Source organism: Rhinopithecus roxellana, chromosome 4 (genome assembly GCF_007565055.1).
Source record: "Rhinopithecus roxellana isolate Shanxi Qingling chromosome 4, ASM756505v1, whole genome shotgun sequence".
Classification (NCBI taxonomy): Eukaryota; Metazoa; Chordata; class Mammalia; order Primates; family Cercopithecidae; genus Rhinopithecus; species Rhinopithecus roxellana.
Window position 1 is genome coordinate 118,162,639 of NC_044552.1, and position 20,661 is coordinate 118,183,299.

The 20,661-nt window shown below is 34.4% G+C and overlaps 1 protein-coding gene across 3 annotated transcripts in view; it reads right to left on the reverse strand.

Moving 5' to 3' along the window:
- MANEA (mannosidase endo-alpha) overlaps positions 1 to 20,661 on the reverse strand; it is a 32,847-nt gene that overhangs the window by 7,544 nt on the left and 4,642 nt on the right. Inside the window, exons 2-3 of one of the 3 annotated variants that reach the window (XM_010370929.2) lie at positions 16,623 to 17,204; positions 5,585 to 5,694 (exon numbers count right to left, since the gene is read on the reverse strand). In XM_010370929.2, coding sequence (XP_010369231.1) covers positions 5,585 to 5,694; positions 16,623 to 17,166 — 654 coding nt within the window. In that variant the 5' untranslated portion in view covers positions 17,167 to 17,204. Of the gene's footprint in view, positions 1 to 5,584; positions 5,695 to 12,928; positions 13,047 to 16,622; positions 17,205 to 20,661 lie in introns of those variants that run through there. The other 2 variants (XM_030929432.1, XM_030929433.1) reach the window with 2 other exon arrangements.

The window sequence follows — 20,661 nt, forward strand, 5'->3', positions numbered from 1 at the left end:
CTCTTCCTGAAATTTACTTGTCTTTGTGTCTGACCTCCAGTAGATTACAAGGCATTTTAGGGACAGAGATAATACTTTATCCTTCTTCGTAATATTGTCAGCATCTGGGACTGCATTGACACGTAGCAGGCACTAAATGAATGAATGCATGCATAAATAAATGGACTAATGATTTGCATGCAAAAACGAACAACAGTTAAACTCTTAAGTCTACCATTTATACTGAATTTAGGTAAGATTCCCAAAGTTTTTGCCACGAATTCACAATATTCATTTAACAAGGAAAACGAAAAACGAGAGGCCATGACTAATATAACACGTTTCAAATGTAGGTGAAAATCATTTAAAAAAGAATCACAGACATACTTATATGCATGTATCACATGGTCGAAATCGGCATAAGCCTGAAAAGCAGATAAAATGACTCTAGAGCCATATGCAAAGAAATAATGGATATTGATAAACCTAGTATAAGAAATGTGATTTCTGCATAAAGTAGAAAGAAAATACGCTACTTTAAAATAACATACTAAATTTATTAAAATGCAAGAAGATCACCTGGGCTGAGTTGGTTCTTTCCCCTATAATCCTGAGCAAAAAAATCACTGAATCTGCCCAATTTTTCTTTACTTAGATGAATGATTTAATTCACTCAAGTTTTGATTAAATAATGCCACGTAACAACCCCACAATCTCAGTGGCTCTAAAAGACAAACATTTGCTTTTTGAACATAAAATCTATGAATTGGCTTATGATGGCTCTGCTCCAGGCTGGTTCAAATCAGCTCATGTGTCTGTCATTCTGAGCCCTAGACAGAAGGGGGCATGCTTTTCTCATAAAAGAGAATAGGAGTATAATCATGTAAGCGCATACCATACATTATCTTTTCTCACATCTCATCAGCCAAAGCAAGCCATAAGACCAAACCCAACAACAGGGCAGGAAGTATACTTATTCTGCATGGAGGGGAAGGAAAACCAGAATATTTGCTAAACAATGACAGTATCTAACAAACATCTCTATCATGTCTCACTCAAAAAACTGTTCCATTGTTCTTAATGGTGCAGGATAGAGAGCACATAGAGGAAGGAATCCAGCCCTGATTTTTATACTCTCTGCAAAACCAGCCTACCAATGATGGTTATAAGTGCAACAGCCTTTGCTCTAGCAAACATGCAGACAAGTATACTTTAAAAGTACAGAAACTAAATCGCTTTGAAAAATCAAGATTTAAATTTTACTTTCACTCATTTACACTTCCAAAAAAAAAAACCTAGTCACATTTGCTAAAGATAATGAAAACTAAATAAAGCGCCAATCATGTCCTTTTCTTGCATGTTTGTTTATAATTTAAAAGGCACTTACTTAAAATAACTCTTGGTTGAAGTTAACAAATCAAAATTACAATTACAAAATATTTAATGACTAATATTAGTAAAAACATTATATAATCAAGATGAATGAACAAAAGCTTAACTGTGAGATGAATTCATTCCCTAAAAATTCTCCATCCCGGCCGGGCGCGGTGGCTCAAGCCTGTAATCCCAGCACTTTGGGAGGCCGAGACGGGCGGATCATGAGGTCAGGAGATCAAGACCATCCTGGCTAATACGGTGAAACCCTGTCTCTACTAAAAAATACAAAAAACTAGCCGGGCGACGAGGCGGGCGCCTGTAGTCCCAGCTACTCGGGAGGCTGCGACAGGAGAATGGCGTGAACCCGGGAGGCGGAGCTTGCAGTGAGCTGAGAGCCGGCCACTGCACTCCAGCCTGGGCGGCAGAGCAAGACTCCGTCTCAAAAAAAAAAAAAAAAAAAAAAAAAAAAAAAAAAAAAAAAAAAAGAATTCTCCATCCCTAAATAAAAAAGAATAAAAATAAAAATTATTTTTACCTCAAAAAGTAGAAAAAGAAACAAAAACAAAAAAAAAAAAACTAGAGAGACATCAACAAAAAAGGAGAATTAAAACATTAAAACCATTAGAATATTTTAAAAATAAAATTTATACATGGAAGGGTTTTTTGGGGGTGGGGGGTAAGCTAATTAATATTAATCAAAATGGTGGAAAAAGGGCACAGTATTGCCATGCTTTGAAGATTAGCAAGAAAAAAGAGATGTTACTAATGAACGCATTTTACACTTAAAGTTTTAGACGTGGTCAGTTACGTGCACTGGAGGCTACAATTTGTCAGCACACAATCTACAACATCATTAATCTTTTCCTATCGGATTGCCTTAGCACATTAAATAATTCTAGTAAGGTATTGTCATTCATTAAACATTAAAATTTCCTTATATTAGCAAGAAAAGGGAAAGTTTTCCATTCTTTAAAAAAACAGGGGCCGGGCGTGGTGGCTCAAGCCTGTAATCCCAGCACTTTGGGAGGCCGAGACGGGCGGATCACGAGGTCAGGAGATCGAGACCATCCTGGCTAACACGGTGAAACCCCGTCTCTACTAAAAAATACAAAAAAGCTAGCAGGGCGAGGTGGCGGGCGTCTGTAGTCCCAGCTACTTGGGAGGCTGAGGCAGGAGAATGGCGTAAACCTGGGAGGCGGAGCTTGCAGTGAGCTGAGATCGGGCCACTGCACTCCAGCCCGGGCAACAGAGCGAGACTCCATCTCAAAAAAAAAAAAAAAAAAAAAAAAAAACAGGATTTACTGCATCTTGTTGAATTGGGAAAAATGTCCGTTCCACAACAACAGAAATCATAAACAAATCTAATAAATAAAACTTTCTTATGGTTTCATTGTCATTGTACAAATGAAGGGGATAAGCCAAGAAGATCAAGGAACTAATAAGATTCCAGAGGTACTCAGTTGGAACAAGCTCCAGCCTCATGATTCCAGGTCTATTCTTTGTCTATACATAGTTCCTCACCAGACACGAGGCCAAGAAACTGTTCTGAAAATTTTGGAAAACATCATTCTATCACGTTCCAAGTTTTTCTGATCATTAGATATAAAATCTGTAGCACAGAGAGATCAAGTACGTTGGCAACATTAAATAGGCAATCAGTGGTCGAGCTCTTTGCCACACTCTCCTTCTCTACACAGACGCTTTAAACAGGAGAAAAAGCTAACCAATCTTCATATGTCGTAACAATTTCATTTTCTCTTTAAAAACTTCCTGAAAGTACTAAAATAGCCAGTTTCTTGAGCTCCCATCTTCCAGGATTTTGGCAGGGCCGGGCCAGAGGAGCAGCTCTTGGACTTGTTTTGTGGAAGATAAATCAATCACTTACCCAACCTCCGCCTGGGTGCCAGAACCTGGAGGCTTGCCTATTTGCAGATTTCAAATGCCAGTAAGAACTCACTGAAAGGCACCAAGGGACACGGCAGGTGACAGGTCTTGCTAGACAGCTAATTTGAGAGATGCTGTCTTAACAGTTTCAGGATAGTAAATTAGAAAGAAGCAGCAGCTTTATGGACAGGAACAAAAAAATGCTTGCCTATTTAGCTCTTTCTCACTCCCTAGAGTTCCACTTCTATTCTCCAATAACTACTCAATCTCTAGGCTGCGAAAAGAAAATTAAGACAAAATTAATGTTTCATATTTTTATTTGAAATGAAATATTTCAACAGTGGTCCATAACATATCTTACAGGGATCAATTACCACTAATGGACAAACCAGATTGTCTTCCATTAGAATATAACTGCAAGAAGTTACAGAGCAAATAAAACTATTCAGCAAATTTTAAGAGTGGTTGCAATCTGAGAACTCAGGGTAACGGTAATGGGTCTCTAGTTAAAAGACCCTAAATCCTTTTTTTGAGATAGACTCTCACTCTGCCGTGCAGGCTGGAGTGCAGCGGCACCAATCTCAGCTCACTGCAATCTCTGCCTCCCAGGTTCAAGCAATTCTCGTGCCTCAGCCTCCTGAGTAGTAGCTGGGACTACAGGTGTGCACCACCATGCCCAGCTACTTTTTGTATTTTAGTAGAGATGGAGTTTCAACATGTTGGCCAGGCTGGTCTTGAACTCCTGGCATCAAGAGATCCGCCCACCTTGGCATCCCAAAGTGCTGTGATTACAGGCGTGAGCCACTGTGCTCAACCTGACATTTTCATTAAGATTTGCAAACACAACACATTGAACAAGAAGGAAAAACTCTAAGAAACATGAGCAAGCAGAGAATAAGAGTTACCTGATATGAAACAAAAATGTCCAAGGACACAGAACAGAGAAGATAATACCAAAAATAAAAAAATAAAATAAAATAAAATAAAGCAGTTTCCTGAGGGCAAGATCATGAATAAATATTCTTTTTATAACTGATTTTTAATGATTTTTTGAATTACATACTAGATTCCTATATTAAGTGCCAAGACTCTGTATCCATCTCTTTCTCCAAACTGAGGCTAATGTTATATTCTTTAATTTCTATCAATTTATAGTATATATTGTTATCCGAGAAGATAAATTTTTCCCCTCATTAAAAACTTTAAGACTTACTTGATTCCAACATATTTATAAACTCTGAAATTAGTTTGTTAAATTCTGTGTTTAAAATCTCATCAGAATTTCTAATTGGGATTACATTAAGTTTACAAAAGTTATTAAAAGAAAGAAAAATGTGAGAATGGTTATTTCTGCAATTTGAATCTTCTCATCAAAGTCATGGGAAGTCATTTATGCAGGTCTTCCATATCTTTTGATAAAATGCTGAAGATTTATTTGCATATATATTTGATGCTATTTTCAATACACACTTTCCCATTTTGTTCTGTAATAGAGGAATCTTACTAAAATGTACATGCTTTCATTCCACGCACCTTACCGAATTATTTTTCATAGTTTTTAGAGTTTTCAGGGGTTTTGTAAGTATTTGTCATTTGAAAGAAAAAAACCATATTTTATTTAGAACTATTTATTCTTTTTGCATTTTTTAGTCGAACTGCTTGTTTAGAGTCTCCGTAACAGCACTAAATAATATTGTAATCTTGTACTGATCTTGGTTGAGCATGACACTACTTTTTCTCCATCAGATACAGTGTTTAAAATAAGCTACTAAGAGATACCCATTATCAAGCTAAAGAACTTTGGTTACTAAGGACTTTATTAACATGAATTTTTCTTTCCTAAAATTTTCAGTATCTGTTAAGATAACCATATTTTACCTTCTTTAAATAATTTAAATAAGCACTAAGTTTTTTTACTTAATGCTTACTCTGTGCCAGACAGGAATCTATGTTTTACATGAATCATCTCATATAATCTTTATAACCATTCTGTGTGTAAGGAAGGTTTTGTTGCTATTTCCATTTTAGAGATGAAGAAACTGAGACATAAAGCTACAGAGTGGCTGAGCCAGGATTGAATGTAGGCCTGTTATAAATATATAAATATAAATATATATATACTATAAATAAATATAAAACATGATTAGAAACAGTAAAGAATCTCTAAAATATAATTTAGATAAGATTGAAATTCCTATTATTATATAAAGTTTATTTATGAAATATAGTATTTAAGAGATTCTAAGTCATTATCATTTTTAATTAAAATTACTATTTCAAAAATTATTATTACTATCCTCTTGTCCAAAAGAATTAACTTATGTGTAGCTTGAAAATAAAATACCTTCAGGTTATATTTATGAGCTTTATCCAAAATAGTGGGTACCAAGTTATCAGTAGGTTCTCCATTTTCATCATTTACATCAGGTGGGTACCAAGAGAGGGCTAGTACACCTAATAGAAAAGACCGAAAAGAAAGGGAAAAGACAAGAACATGAATGCAGATATTCTTAAAAAGGCAGAGTAAGTACCAAATAGTTGACAATAAAAGAACATATTTACACGAGGTGGTTTTGTTAAGTTCCTTCAGAATACATATGGTTATTTGATCACTTTGTCAATATTGATGACCTCTTGATCAGGCATTAATATGCTTTTGTAAAAGTGAACAGACTTTACATTTTCGAGTTTTAGGTTTACATAAAAATAGCAAAGAAAGTATAGAGTTCTCATATACTCTTCCTCCTACCTGCCCCTACCCTCCACACGGTTTTTCCTATTATTAACATCTTTCATTGGTGTGGTACATTTGCTACAATTGATGACCCAATATTGAAAGATTTTCATTAACTGAAGTCCATAGTTTACATCAGTGTTCACATTTTGTGTTGCACAGTTCAACAGGTTTTGACAAATCTATTATACCATATGTCCTCCATTACAGTAGCTGACAAACTAGTTTTACCAGCTCCATAAACCTCCTGCGCTATACTGATTCATCCCTGTTCCCTCTCCCCCTCACCCCTGGCAATAACTAAGCTTTTTGCTGCCTATAATTTGCCTTTTCCAGAAGGTCATACAGTTGGAATCATAAAGTATGTAGCTTTTTAGAACTGGTTTCATTCATTTAGCAACTTGAATTTTTAGGTTCCTTCATATCTTTTCATAACTTCATAGCTCATTTCTTTTTACTGCTGCATAATAAGTCATTGTATGTATGTTTATACATTCACCTAATGAAGGACATCTTGGTTGTTTCCAATTTTTGGCACTTGTGAATAAAACTGCCATAAACATTTATACGCTGTTTTTGTGTAGTTCAATACCTTTTAACAGAAGATTCTAACATAGTAAAATAATTACTCTTCCTCTATGTAGTGCCTGCCTATTTTTGAACTTATAAATTATGTGTTGGAAGCATAAATTACATGGAAATCACTAACCGGAGACAGAATATTTAAGATCAATTAATTCAAAGCCTCATTATATATACAAAGAAATGGACAGTCATCAGAAAGATGGCACAAATTTCTAGATAAATCAACAGACTCTTTAAGGTAGGGAAATAAATAACAATAGTACCAAAAGAGAAGCATGAGGAAATTAAGAAATTGAAGGTAAGAAACTGCCAGAGAAACAAATTTTAAGACCTAAGTTTTGTGCTAGCCATGCCATGTACAAATAAGTAAGTCCCATTAGGACAACAAAATCAAAGTTAATGGAAAAATAATCCTTATGTCCCCTATCCACTCTGAAAATAAGAATGGCAACTAGAGCAAAAGATAGAAAAATAACCTGTAACATATGAGGCTTGAGGGAAACTGGCTAGCCAGAGGAAGGCATATCCTAGAGAGGAATGCTGGTGAGAAAAGTGTCTGGAGACAATTAATACAACATTTTATAAGCAATCACTTATAATCTTGTAAGATTACTAGCTCAGCTTGTAAGAAGAGTATCATCAATGAAAATAAGAATGACAACAAAAGTTTTCTAAACATGGGACCTACCAAAAAATTGTGCAAAAAATAAAAGAAACAAAATGAGAAAAAAATAAACATTAAACAACAGAAAGATTATGCCATGAATCTGAAAATTATAAGCAAAGCATTATTCCATAAAAGTAAAAACAAAACAAGATTCCTGAGTGGACTAGTTTAAAATAACAGTTGGTCTAATAGTAGACCAAGCACTCTCCATGAAAATAACCATTATTACATAAAACATGGGGAGAAAATGTCTTAGAGTCAAAGAGCTGAAGAGAGTAAGAAATTTCCTAGCCAAATTGAAGGTAAAATGTGAAACCAGAAAGATAAGTGAGCAACGAGGTCTGTTTGCCCCAAGCAAAATTCGTAGAAGTAAACCAACTCTCAAAAACAGTGAATTAAACTGCAGGTTCACAGTGCTTGTACAGTCCTCTAGCTTTAGACCTAATTTAAGGTAACCCAGAAATGGTATTCTAAACAGTCACACCAGGCAGAAGCAAAAGACAATCCTTTCTGGAGGAAGGCATCTTCTTCCTAGGCCTCAAATTATTTACAAAAAGTATTTTTTAAAGAACAATAAATAGTATACAATCAAAGATAATTAAGAACACAAAGAATAAAACATCATGCACAAGAATCAGCAGAAACAAGACAACAGCAACAACATGCAACAACTTCAAATATTGCCATTACACACACTTCTAAAAATTACCTTCATAGTTTAAGAGAGAAAAGATAAAAAGCACTTACCTTGAAAAATTGTGACTTTTGTCCTTTTCCTAATTCATCTACTACTCTTTGATTTCTTTTTGTGAGAGGCAGGGCAGTATAGCAGAATATGCATGGGCTTTGAACATGTATTCAAGTATCTCACCACTTATCAGCTACAAGAACTAAGGGCAAGTTAAGTTCTTGCTTCTGTGGCCTCACCATCAAAACACAGATAATTCTTACCTTTCAGGATATATTTTAAGTACACACATAGAATTCCATTAACTAGACTACAGTATTCGATAAATATTGGTTCCTTAAACTACAATGTTCTCTGTTTTTTTCTCACATTTTTTCCCTCCCTCTTCAACTATACCCCTTTCCTAGCACACACATACATATGTACACACACATGAGCTTTAGCAACTTTTTTTTTTTTGAGACGGAATCTTGCTCTGTTGCCAGGATGGAGTGCAGTGGCGCAATCTCAGCTCACTGCAACCTCCGCCTCCCAGGTTCAAGTGATTCTCCTGCCTCATTCTATGGATTACAGATAGAATCCCTCCTCTGGGATTACAGGCGCCCACTGCCACACAAGGCTAATTTTTGTATTTTCAGTAGAGATGGGGTTTCACCATGTTGGCCAGGATGGTCTCGATCTCCTGATCTCGTGATCCTCCCGCCTCAGCCTCCCAAAGTGTTGGGATTACAGGCGTGAGCCACTGCGCCCAGCCAATCTTATCCATTTTAAGACTATCATCTCCATTCCACCACTTCTTTACTCTCTTCCTCAAGCTTGATTACATTCTAGTCCTATGCTGTCCAAAATAATACCCATATCTACCATATAAATTAAAATTTAAAAGAATTAAGTTTTCTTGCACACTCAACTAGCTACATTTCAAGTGTTCAGTAGCCACATATGAGAGTATATATCTACTATTTTAGGCAGCACAGATAGAGAACATTTTCATCATCACAGAAAATTCTACTGGATAGCACTGCCATATTATTCTGATTCTCCTAATTAACCACTCCATTCTTGGTCTAGTAATTTCTCTTCCTCTTTTATCCTCTTTGTAAGTATACTCTATGGCTTTGGAGGAATGCTCTTTCTTCTTACGATGTTGTTATGTTTCAGCTTCTTTATTCCATCAATTATGACTTCCAGATATCTAACTCTATCCACAGTTCAATTAATCATTATACAGTGTCTTTTGGATTGTGACACTGAATAAATACTAGCCTGGGAACCACGCCAGTGATTGTCTTACTTCTGAGGAGTGTTGGGAATTTACAATGGCAGTGAATCCTTGATAGTAACCAGAGAAGTGTCTATAAAATAAGCCAACTGAGTATCACTTAAAAGTAAAATCTACTACTCGGTATTTCTGTCATCCTAATTGCTTAGCAAACTCTAGGATGCTCTTTGAAGTCCATTCTTGAAATACGAGCAAACTAAATGCAAAAACTCATGTCATATTGCTTATGTCACCCTTCCATGTCACTTATTACAGGACCTTCAATATTACTGATAGTTAATTTTGTTGTTGTTGTTAGTAAAGTGATGCACTGAAATCAGATAACAGTTAAGAATACACGGTATAAAAATCAGACAGGCCTAGAGAATTGAGTCCTTATTCTGTTATTTGATAGATGTGTATCTTTAGGCAAGTTATTTTACTTAAGTTTCCACATCTGTAAAACGGAGGATAAGGTCTGTTTTAAAAAGCACAAATGAGAGAATGCATCACGCACAGTAAAACACCTAAAAAGTGATTATAAATAACATTTAATAACAAGAAGACAGTATAATGATAGATAAATTTGGATACCTTGAGCCCCAGAAAACTTGTTATGTGTTCATAGGAAACTTAGAGCCTCTTTTGAACATCTCAAACATTCTTTCAAACTAAAGCTTTAAGAGAAAAAAACGCAAGCTCATTTCTAGACATAACACAATTTTCACTGTCTTACTCAGGGTGACACACTTTTAACAAAATATTACAAGGAACAGAAAAAAAACAAGAAAAACAATTCACTGCCAACAGACAAAGCAATCAATAGAACCAGTCTCACATATCATGTTGGAATCATCATAGAGAGAATTTAAAATTACTGTAATGACTATCTTAAAAGATCTAATGGGAAAAGTAGCTAACACACAAGATCTGGCAAGAAATTTCAGCAGAGACGTGGGAACTGTAAGAACAAATAAAACAGAAATGCCAGGAATGAAAAACTATTTAAAAGATGAATTAACAGAGGTGAGAAGACAATCAGGAAACTTCAAGGCAAGTCAAAAGAAATTACCTTAGCCAAATTACCATAATGAGAAAAAAGACTGGGGAAAAGAATAGAACAATGCATTTTACAGTTGTGAGATAAACATCAAAGTTCTAGTATACATGTCATTGGAAACCCAGAAGTAGGAAGTTTATTTGAAAAAATAACCAGGCTGGACATGGTGGCTCACGCCTATAATTCCAGCACTTTGGGAGGCAGTGGCAGGTGGATCACGAGGTCAGGAAATTGACACCATCCTGGCCAACATGGTGAAACCTTGTCTCTACTAAAAGTACAAAAATTAGCTACACGTGGTGCAGCGTGTCTGTAGTCCCAGCTTCTTGGGAGGGTGAGGCAGGAGAATTGCTTGAACTCAGGAGGCGGAGGTTGCAGTGACAGTGAGCTGAGCGCCACTGCACTCCAGCCTGGGCGACAGGGTGGGAATGCGTCTCAAAAAATAATAAGAATAATCACTAAGAATTTAGCAAAATTAATAAAAGACATAAAGCAACAGATTAAAAAATTCAGAGAACACCAAGAAGGATAAATACCAAAAAACAACATGAGTAAAAACTAACCATATCATGTTTAGACTGCTAAAAACCAAAATATAAAAAAGAAAAAAAAGAAAAAAATTAAATGCAGCCAGAAAACAACAACAACAAAACATATCCATCCATGAGGATATAAAAAGATTTTTTTAAATTACGGCAGGCTACCCATCAGAAACCATGAAAGACAGAAGAAAAAGAAAGAAAAAAAGAAATGGAGTAAATTTTCAAAATTCCAAAAGAAAACAATCCTCAAAAACCTGCCCATTGAGAATTGCACAGCTGATGAAACATCTTTCAAAATAAAGGCTACAAACAAAATTTGAAAGTATTCATTGCAAGGAGACCAGTAAAACAAGATAAAATAAATTTTTAAGAGAGAAACAATATGATACTAGACATACACTTGGATCTACATTAAAATATGGATGGGGAACACTGGAAATGGAATAAATGTAAAAACCATTCTTACTTTTAATAACTATGAAAAACAACTGATTATTGAAAAGAGTGATCAGCAAACTATGACCCATGAGCCAAATCTTGCCTTTTACAGGCCAATTCATCTATATATTTGTCTATCTATTGCTTATAACCATTTTCACACTATAAGGATAGAGCTGAGTGGTTGCAAAGAGAGAGAGTGAGGGACTCACAAAATCAAAAAAATATATTAGGTAGTCCGTTACAGAAAATGCTTGCCAACTTCTGGTCTACAGCAACGATAGTAAAATATCATTTCTTATGTGATAGAATTATGACAATAGCAAAGTATGGGAGGGAAACAGGGAATATCAGTAGTGAAGACCTTACATTACACATGAAGTATATATCATTTGCAAGTAGACTGTGATTATACAAAGATATATTCGGAAAATTCTGAGTTAATGACAAAAAAGAAAAAGTTATACATAAGTACATACTATAGACTAAATATAATCACAAAAACTGTTCAATTAATGGAAAAGAAAATCAAAAAGAACAAAAGGAAACAAAGAATGAAACATGAAGCTGTTAACAAGATGGTAGATTTAATCAATCCAATCATATTAATAATCATATTAAGTACAAATAGTCTAATGACACCCATTTAAAAATATAATTTTCATGTTGTATTAAAAAAAATGAGGACTCAACCATATGTGATGTACAAGAAAACCACTTTAAGTATAAAAACATAGACAAGTTAAAATAAAAGAATGGAAAAAGATATACCCAGCAAACACTGATCAAGGAAAACTAAACAGTTATATTAATGTTAAAGTAGCCTTCAGAACAAATAATATTACCAGAAATAAATGGGAATATTACATAGTAAGAAAGTACTCAATTATCCAAAAATCATAACAATCCTAAATGTTTAATGCACCTAACAAAAGATCTCCACAACATATGAAGAAAAAACTGACAGATCTGAAGACAGAAATAGATATATTCACAAATTTGTTTGCACTCTTCAATATCCATTTACCAGTAATTAATAGAACAAGTAGAAAGAAAATCTTCAAGGATAGAGAAGACCTGAGTAATACTAGGAAGAACTTGAACCATCTCACACTTATGCTTCATTCAACAACAGCAGAATACACATGCTTTTCCAGAGAAAATCAATGAAACCAAAGGTTGGGCATTTATAGCAATATGAAAGCTTTGTGGAACATCACCACTCTACAGTTATAAATATAAACTTTAATGTAAATAGGTATAAAAGGAAAATTTATGACATAATATTAGACGTTATTATGTACATTTAAACTTTATGCATCTAACTCATCTCATTGTGACTTCTACTTTTATGTACAAAATTTTTAAGGCAGGAGATGCAGAAATAAGAATTGTAACTTTACTAAAACAAGTATGTCATACTTTCAGGAAATATTCTAATGTTGAAATCCATCTAGTGTTTTTAAAGCAACAATGATGAAAACAAAGGAACACCTGGGGAATGTGACTTGCTCATCTTTATGTCCCTAGAATCTAGCACAAGCTTGGAACATCATGGAAAGTCAATAAATATTTAGTGCTAAACTGAAACAATGGGAAGATAATTTTAAAGTCATAGAGTATATTATGTTTTGCTAAATGTAGTTCTCTATTTTGCCATAACAAATTCTCACAAATCTAGTTGCTTAAAACAACGTAAATTTATTATCTTACAGCTCTGCATGTCAGGAGTGTTGACATGGGTCGTAATATGCCAAGATGAGGCCAGGTATTAGACTGGATGACGTTCCTTTCTGGAGGCTCTAGGAAAGAATCCCTTTCCTTGCCATTCAAGCTTGTAGAGGCTACCACATTCCTTGGCTCATGAACTTCTTGTTCTGTCTTCAAAGAGAGCAACAGGGGATCAAGTCTCTCAGTGCATCGCTCTGACTCTCTTTTCCCTCTTCTTCTTCTATTTATAAGGACTTATGTGACTAGATTAGCTGTACCCAAATAATGAAGGATAATGCCATCTCAAGTTCAGATGATTAGCAACCTTTTGCACCTGCAACCCTAATTCCCTTCTGCCACATAAAATAATATATTCACAGATTGTGGGAATTAGGATGTGGACATCTTGGGGACCATTTTCTGACTCATCTACTAAGGTTTTAGTAAACTGTATAAAAATAAGAAGGCATTCATCTGGTACTTTTAGAGTTGTAATACAGCAATACAAGAGGATAGTATCCATGATACGTAATATTTTACTTAAAAGACTTGAAAAGGATACAAATCTATCATAGGCTATTATAATATATCTAAAACATTATATAGAATAATTGGATTTTAAACATAACATTAATAGTTCATTTTAATTTTATCATTCTTTTCAATGAAGGGTTGAGCCATTAAGATTTATACACACTACACTTCTAATTGTAAAAGCAGAAAATCAACCAACTTGTACTCTGCGATATAACAATATAATTACTTCACACAGCAATTCAATTTAAGATAAAAAGAAGGCCATTTATATCAAAGGAAAAATATGAATGTTAAATATGTAGTCAAAGCACAGTCAACCATACAACAATTTAAATCGCCTTCATTTACTATCTTATTCAATTCCAAGAATGCCAGAGTCAGCATGCCAGCTCCATGGATTAAAGTAGGGTTTTGAGTCAGTATTCCAACAGTCAAATTTTTCTGCCTGGTAACAATGAGTATGATTCAATATTTAACTCATTAAGAAATTATTTATTTATTTATTTACGAATTGATTATGTCACTTTTATTATCAAGTTTTTTTTTATTTTGTCTAGGAGAAAATCCATCAAAAAGTAAAATATTTACATCAGTAGTGAAGCTGTCAACATTTAAAATCGAAATGACTGTGTGACTGTCAATGTTTAGAAATAATTAATGTTCATATACATGATACAATAGTAAAATACTATACAGGGAAAAAGGTCTTTATAAATATGATAGGCACAAAAATGTTAATTGAAACTTTTCTTCCTGATCACAAACTATACCAAACATAGTGTAACACATATATTATTTACATCTAAAATTTATATTTACTATAAATAATATTTATATATGTTTATGTATTATAAATATGTATTAACATAATAGTTATATTTATAATGGAGGGGAAAAAACCCTCATTGTATACTATTCAAATTGCAAAGGAAAATTAAAACTTTAAAGAACAACCATTGTCTCTGTCAATCTAGCCTAGTTTTTAGCCATATCAAGACAGTCTTCAAACAATAATAAAGACTTAAATGTGATACAACTTTTTTGTAAAAAATAGAAAAAAAATCATTTGAAAAGATTCTCCTCCCAAAAGCAAATTAGTAAACAGAGACAGACACACACATATACATATTGACCACACACAGGTCAATGCTGTCTTAACTGACCTAGCCTATTTTATGTTGTAATACATATAGAACATAGAAACTAAAGCTCTAAGTATACTATAAAGTTAAATTTTATAAATACTTGAAAAAAGTCCATATAAGGAAAACAACTCATCTTGCACATATCTGATATAGATTCATAGAATTCTACAGTGTTTTGTTCATTAAAGATTCTTGTGTTTCTCTAAATACATATCAGCTCCATGGTGAATTCATGCCTTTATGTAGAGCTAGAAAAATGTAAGAATACCCAATTTCCTCTTCTAGCTCTACTGGTAGGGGCACTAAAAAGATAAATGAAACTGAAACTGGAAGGTTTTACAAAGACCATATTAACAAACTGAAGAATTTTCAGGCACCAAGTTATATTTTTTCTATAATTCACCTGTGAGACAATATGACTCTATCTAAATATATGTAATTGGAGTGCCAGAAGGAAATGGAAGAGAAAGGTGAAAAGAGCTGGGAACAACAATAAGAATCAGTTAAGTTAAAGGGGCGTGTTGTAAAAAGGTACAGTTATAAAATAAATAAAACAAATGAATAAAATAAGCCAGAAGAAAACATAAAATAGAATAATACGCATATGTAAGAGAAGAAAAAGAGGGAAAAAAGAAACACAGACATGTGGAACAAATGGAAAATAAACAGAAAAATGGCAGATTTAAAATCATGTTTTATTATTACATTAAACATAAATAGACATTAAGAAAGAAAAGACTGTCAGAATAACTTTAAGAAACAGAAAAGCAAGACCGAATTACGTGCTACATGCCTAAAATTTGAAACAGCCCAAACACCTATCAACAGGTGAATATAAAAGCAAATTTGCCAAAATCAAATAATAGAATATTTCTCATCAATAAAAATGATGAAGCTGGCAGGGCATGTTGGCTCACGCCTGTAATCCCAGCACTTTGGGAGGCTGAGGAGGGCGGATCACAAGGTCAAGAGATCGAGACCACGGTGAAACCCCGTCTCTATTAAAAATACAAAAAACTAGCCCTAGGGCGAGGTGGCGGGCGCCTGTAGTCCCAGCTACTCGGGAGGCTGAGGCGGGAGAATGGCGTGAACCCGGGAGGCGGAGCTTGCAGTGAGCTGAGATCCGGCCACTGCACTCCAGCCTGGGCGACAGAGCGAGACTCCGTCTCAAAAAAAGCAAAAAACAAAAAACAAAAAAACAAAAAATTAGCCGGGCGCTGTGGCGGGTGCCTGTAGTCCCAGCTACTCAGGAGGCTGAGGCAGGAGAATGGCGTGAATCCGGGAAGCGGAGCTTGCAGTGAGCCGAGATTGCGCCACTGCACTCCAGCTTGGGCGACAGAGCGAGTCTCCGTCTCAAAAAAAAAAAAAAAAAAAAGATGAAGCTATTGATATAGTTAAGTACATTTCAAAATACTGTGCTGAGCAAAAGACATACATATAAATGCTGAATGATTCTATTTTCACAAAGTAAGAGAACACTCACAACTATTTTCCAGTGATAGAAATCAGGTCTGATAGAAATCAGATCTCATAGAAATTAGATCCAGCTGATAAGTATACAGTTTTCAGTGGTAGGGGAGAAGGTGGGCCTGCATAAAGGAATTATGATGAAACGTTTTGGGCTATAGAAATATTTTACTTCTTGATTGGGGTGGTATTCAAACAGGTATATACTTTTGAGTAATATCAATAAGCTGTAAACTTAAAGTGGGAAATTCATTGTATTTTATGAAAATCATAATTTAATACAATTGAGAAAGTGAATTAAATTAGAAATCAACAATATATCTAGAAATGCTCCAAAATTTAAAAATTAAACAATATACACCAAGGGCAGTGTTAAAAGGTGGTTTCCTGGATGTTTAAAATCATACATACAGTTTAATTTGGAGGTATGAGCTTAACAATATAATAATAATGTGAAAATTGACTAGTAATTTAAAGTTACACAAAAAATTATTTATATGCCTATATGCAGACACAAACACACACATATATATATACAGAATAATTACCAATTGAAGCTGAGCGCATTTGTCTCATGTGAGTTTCTATAACAGAAGGATCCCGAGAACTGTAACTTCCCAATTCAGGATAAAAGCTGGAGCCAATGTCATCTGGAGGGTTGTGTCTCCCTTGTGGATAATTCTTGGCTATTCTAGGGTCCCAGTGCTCCAACACTGGATGATTCCAATGTATATATTTACCATCGAATTGTGGATTTCCATACCAACTGTAATAAAATACATGTAGATAATTATTCAGAGGTGGTAGTTCTTCCAAGTTAAGTTCAGGGGCTTTGGAAGGTTTCATAGTGATTTCAACACTTTTTAAATTCTTGGTATTTGTTTCACTGTTGATTCTGTCACTCTTTCGGAAATCAAAACTTTTCCCCAAATGAATAGTTCGTTGATGAACTTCTGGAAGAAGGTCAAGTCCAAAAGGAGCTCCAAAAGTAGCTGTATTTGGTCTCAGCATTTTTAAACCCATCATCAGAGAGAAAATAAACAGAATAAAAAGTGCCAAAATGATGCAAGTCCTTCTCCGAAACTTTGCCATGATGACATACTTTAAACTCCAAAATCGTAAGTGTTTTGCTGCAATTTATTAAAAAAAGATAATTAGTGTTATCAACATTATTTTCCAATGTATTCAACATGAAAACTAAAATCCATAAATTTCATTACATTGATTAATACTGATTTCATCATATATTGGTGAAATTAAGAAAGTGAAGATATTAATTATATCATCATGTATAAATGTCTACAGTAAGGGTCTATGGCTAGAATGGCAATATTCATTTGGCTATATCACCATGTACATGCCAGTTACATTTAGTCAGACGAACCTTTAGGAAATTGTATTTATGAAATTAAAGTATGCTTTTCATTACTTGAACAGATTATATGTATACTGAATGTAGGAAGGGAACATTCTATGTATATGAACTAAAATTTTATTTTTAAAAATCATTTATTTATTTATTGTAGAGACCAGGTCTATGTTGACCAGGCTGGTCTTGAACTCTTGGGTTCAAGCAATCCTCCTGTCTGAGCCTCCCACATTACTGGGATTACAGGTATGCATCACCACACCCCTCGCCTGAACCAAAATTTTCTAAATCTAGGTGTAACATTTACAAATCATAGTTAATAAAAAGGAAATACTTATGAGTATATAAAAATCCCAGTCATTAAACAGATTTTCCAAAACTTTTTTAACTAAGATAACAATTTCATAAAAGGCAAAAATTACAAATTTGGAATAACATTTTGAAGTGAAATAGAATCGGACAAAAATTTTTAAATGACAGTAGAGAAAAAAAGAATAATCACAAGATATTCCCAATTTAAAAAAAAAATTCAGTAGGCTGGGCATGGTGGCTCATGCCTGTAATCCCAGCACTTTGGGAGGCTGAGGCAGGAGAATCACTTGAGTTCAGGAGTTGGAGACCAGCCTGGACAACCACAGGGAGACTTGATCCCCACAAAGTTTTTTTTAAAAATTGGCTGGGCATGGCGGTGTGTGCCTATATTTCCCCAGCTACTCATGAGCCTGAGAGGGGTGGATTGCTTGAGCCCAGGAAGTCAAGGCTGCAGTGAGCCATGACTGTGCCACCACACTCCAGCATGGGTGACAGAGCAAGAAATCGTCTCCAAAAATAAAATTAATTTATGACTCTGCAAATCTTACTGAACAGAGGTTATAAAAAGTAATTTATAACTTCTGAAATGGTATATGTGCTTTTGTTTTAGTAAATGGTATATGTGTTTTTGTTTTAGTAAGTATGTTTATGGACATATATTAATGCAGTGCTTCTTGGCTAATTAAGAAAAGACACTATTGTTGTGTGTGTATATATATGTATGAGTATATGTATATAGGTACATATACATCATACGAATGAAGTATTCAAGTCTTTTTATATACAAATTTCTTATTAGAAAGTTATTTGGCACAATGCTGACACTGATTGCTTTACAAAATATGAGTTCTATGATACATCATGGTGCTGTTATTCTAGAGAATTAAGTTAGAATAGACTAACTCCAATAGAAAAGACAGACAAGTGAAACTTCCTACAAACTGCTGCTTCTATTCTACGTGTATTTAAGAAACAAAGTAACCAAGTGTATTTATTTAACAGCTAAAATCTTAAGGTCAATCCTGTTTAATTGTGAATAGTGAATAATATAAAGAACAATATAAAAGAATAGTATAAAAGACATATGTCTAGCTTAGGACATATGTCTAGTTTAAGACATATGTCTAGTTTAAAACATATAAAGCAAACATTCAAAAAGAAATCTGCCAGCTTAAAAGCTCTTTTCTACTTCTTGTGCTTCCTGTGAATCACCAGTCCTGCCCTTCTCCCTGCCTAAGGGCAACTGCTTGACTTTTGTGTTTTCTATTACACCTCTTCTTTCTTTATAGTTTTCCCACCACACAAGCATATCTGCCTAAAGTTAATTGTATTTTGTCAGTTTCAAACTTTAAGCAAATATGGTGTGTGTACATATATACATTATATATGTGTATATATGTATACTGTATATGATACCTATACCATGCATATATATCAAGGCATGCAGCTACATAAACATGCGTATGTGTATGTGTACACATGCATGTATATATACGTGTATTTACATATTATGCATTTTGTTATATGTGGACACGTCATATATTTACATATAATATAAATATGTATGATTATATATGTAATTAAATGTATTTAAATTCATAAAACTCTTGGGAAACAATATTAATTACTACATCTTTTCTGACACTTTACCTGGTATCCTAACTCTTCCACATCCCTGCATTCCATCACATCAGTTCCCTCCCTCTCTAATAAAAAGCTATGTAAATGAACTTTCAGTAAAGGAATAGGTAGACAAGTCTGGAGATTTTGTTTTAATAACTATATACATACTGGTAAAACGTTCCTCCAGAAGGTATCTAATTAATTACAAATGGGGACATAATAACAGTGGAAAACCTACCAAAACACCAATTTAAACTAGTGATCAAAATTGACATTATCATTTAATTTTGAATAAATAAGTATGACCATTAGTCTCCAGAGAAGCTGTACTGAGAAAAACACAGAATCACTGCTGTGACATTCCTGTTAAAAATTAATCCAGATCCTGCCTCAGCCTCCCGAGTAGCTAGAACTACAGGCATCAGCCACCATGCCCGGCTAATTTTTTTGTATGTTTTTTAGTAGAGACGGGGTTTCACAGTGTTAGCCAGGATGGTCTCAATCTCCTGACCTCATGATCCGCCCGCCTCCGCCTCCCAAAGAACTGGGATTACAGGCATGAGTCACTGGGCCGGGCCAGGCAGAGTTGGCAGTGAGCAGAGATCGCGCCACTGCATTCCAGCCTGGGCAACAGAGCGAGACTTCATCTCAAAAAAAAAAAAAAAAAAAAAAAAAAAAAAAAAAAAAAATAAGCCAGATCTAATCACAAGGAAACATCAGACAATATATTAAAGAGAGGATACACACATACACATACACATAAATACACATATATTCATACATATATGCACACCACATACATACACTATATATAATGTATGCTTACATACAATGCAACATATAGTAAGTAAGGGCGTGTGTGCGTGTGTGTGTGTGAGAGTGTGTATAATGTTAAGCAAATGTGGTAAAATATTACCATTTGGTGAATGTGCAGGAAAAGTATACAGAAATAGTTTGTGCTATTTATCCCAGCAGTAAACTGAAGGATGTGAGCTGTTAACATACCTGCTTATTTCTGGAAAGGGCTAAGTCATAAGGTCTTTTAAACCCTCAACTCCATGACTCTAGGAAGTGAAATTTCTACATGTGAGTTGTGGCAGTCCTGTTGCACTAATAGGTATAAAAGGATGATACAACCATTTTGGCATGCCACTGTAATTTGTTGTCTGAAATTTTCAAATTATTGACATCACAACAAATATTTCCCTTTGATTAAAGAAAGGGAGAATTTTGATGAGACATGAAGCAAAAATAATATTTTGGATGTAATATCATATCAACTA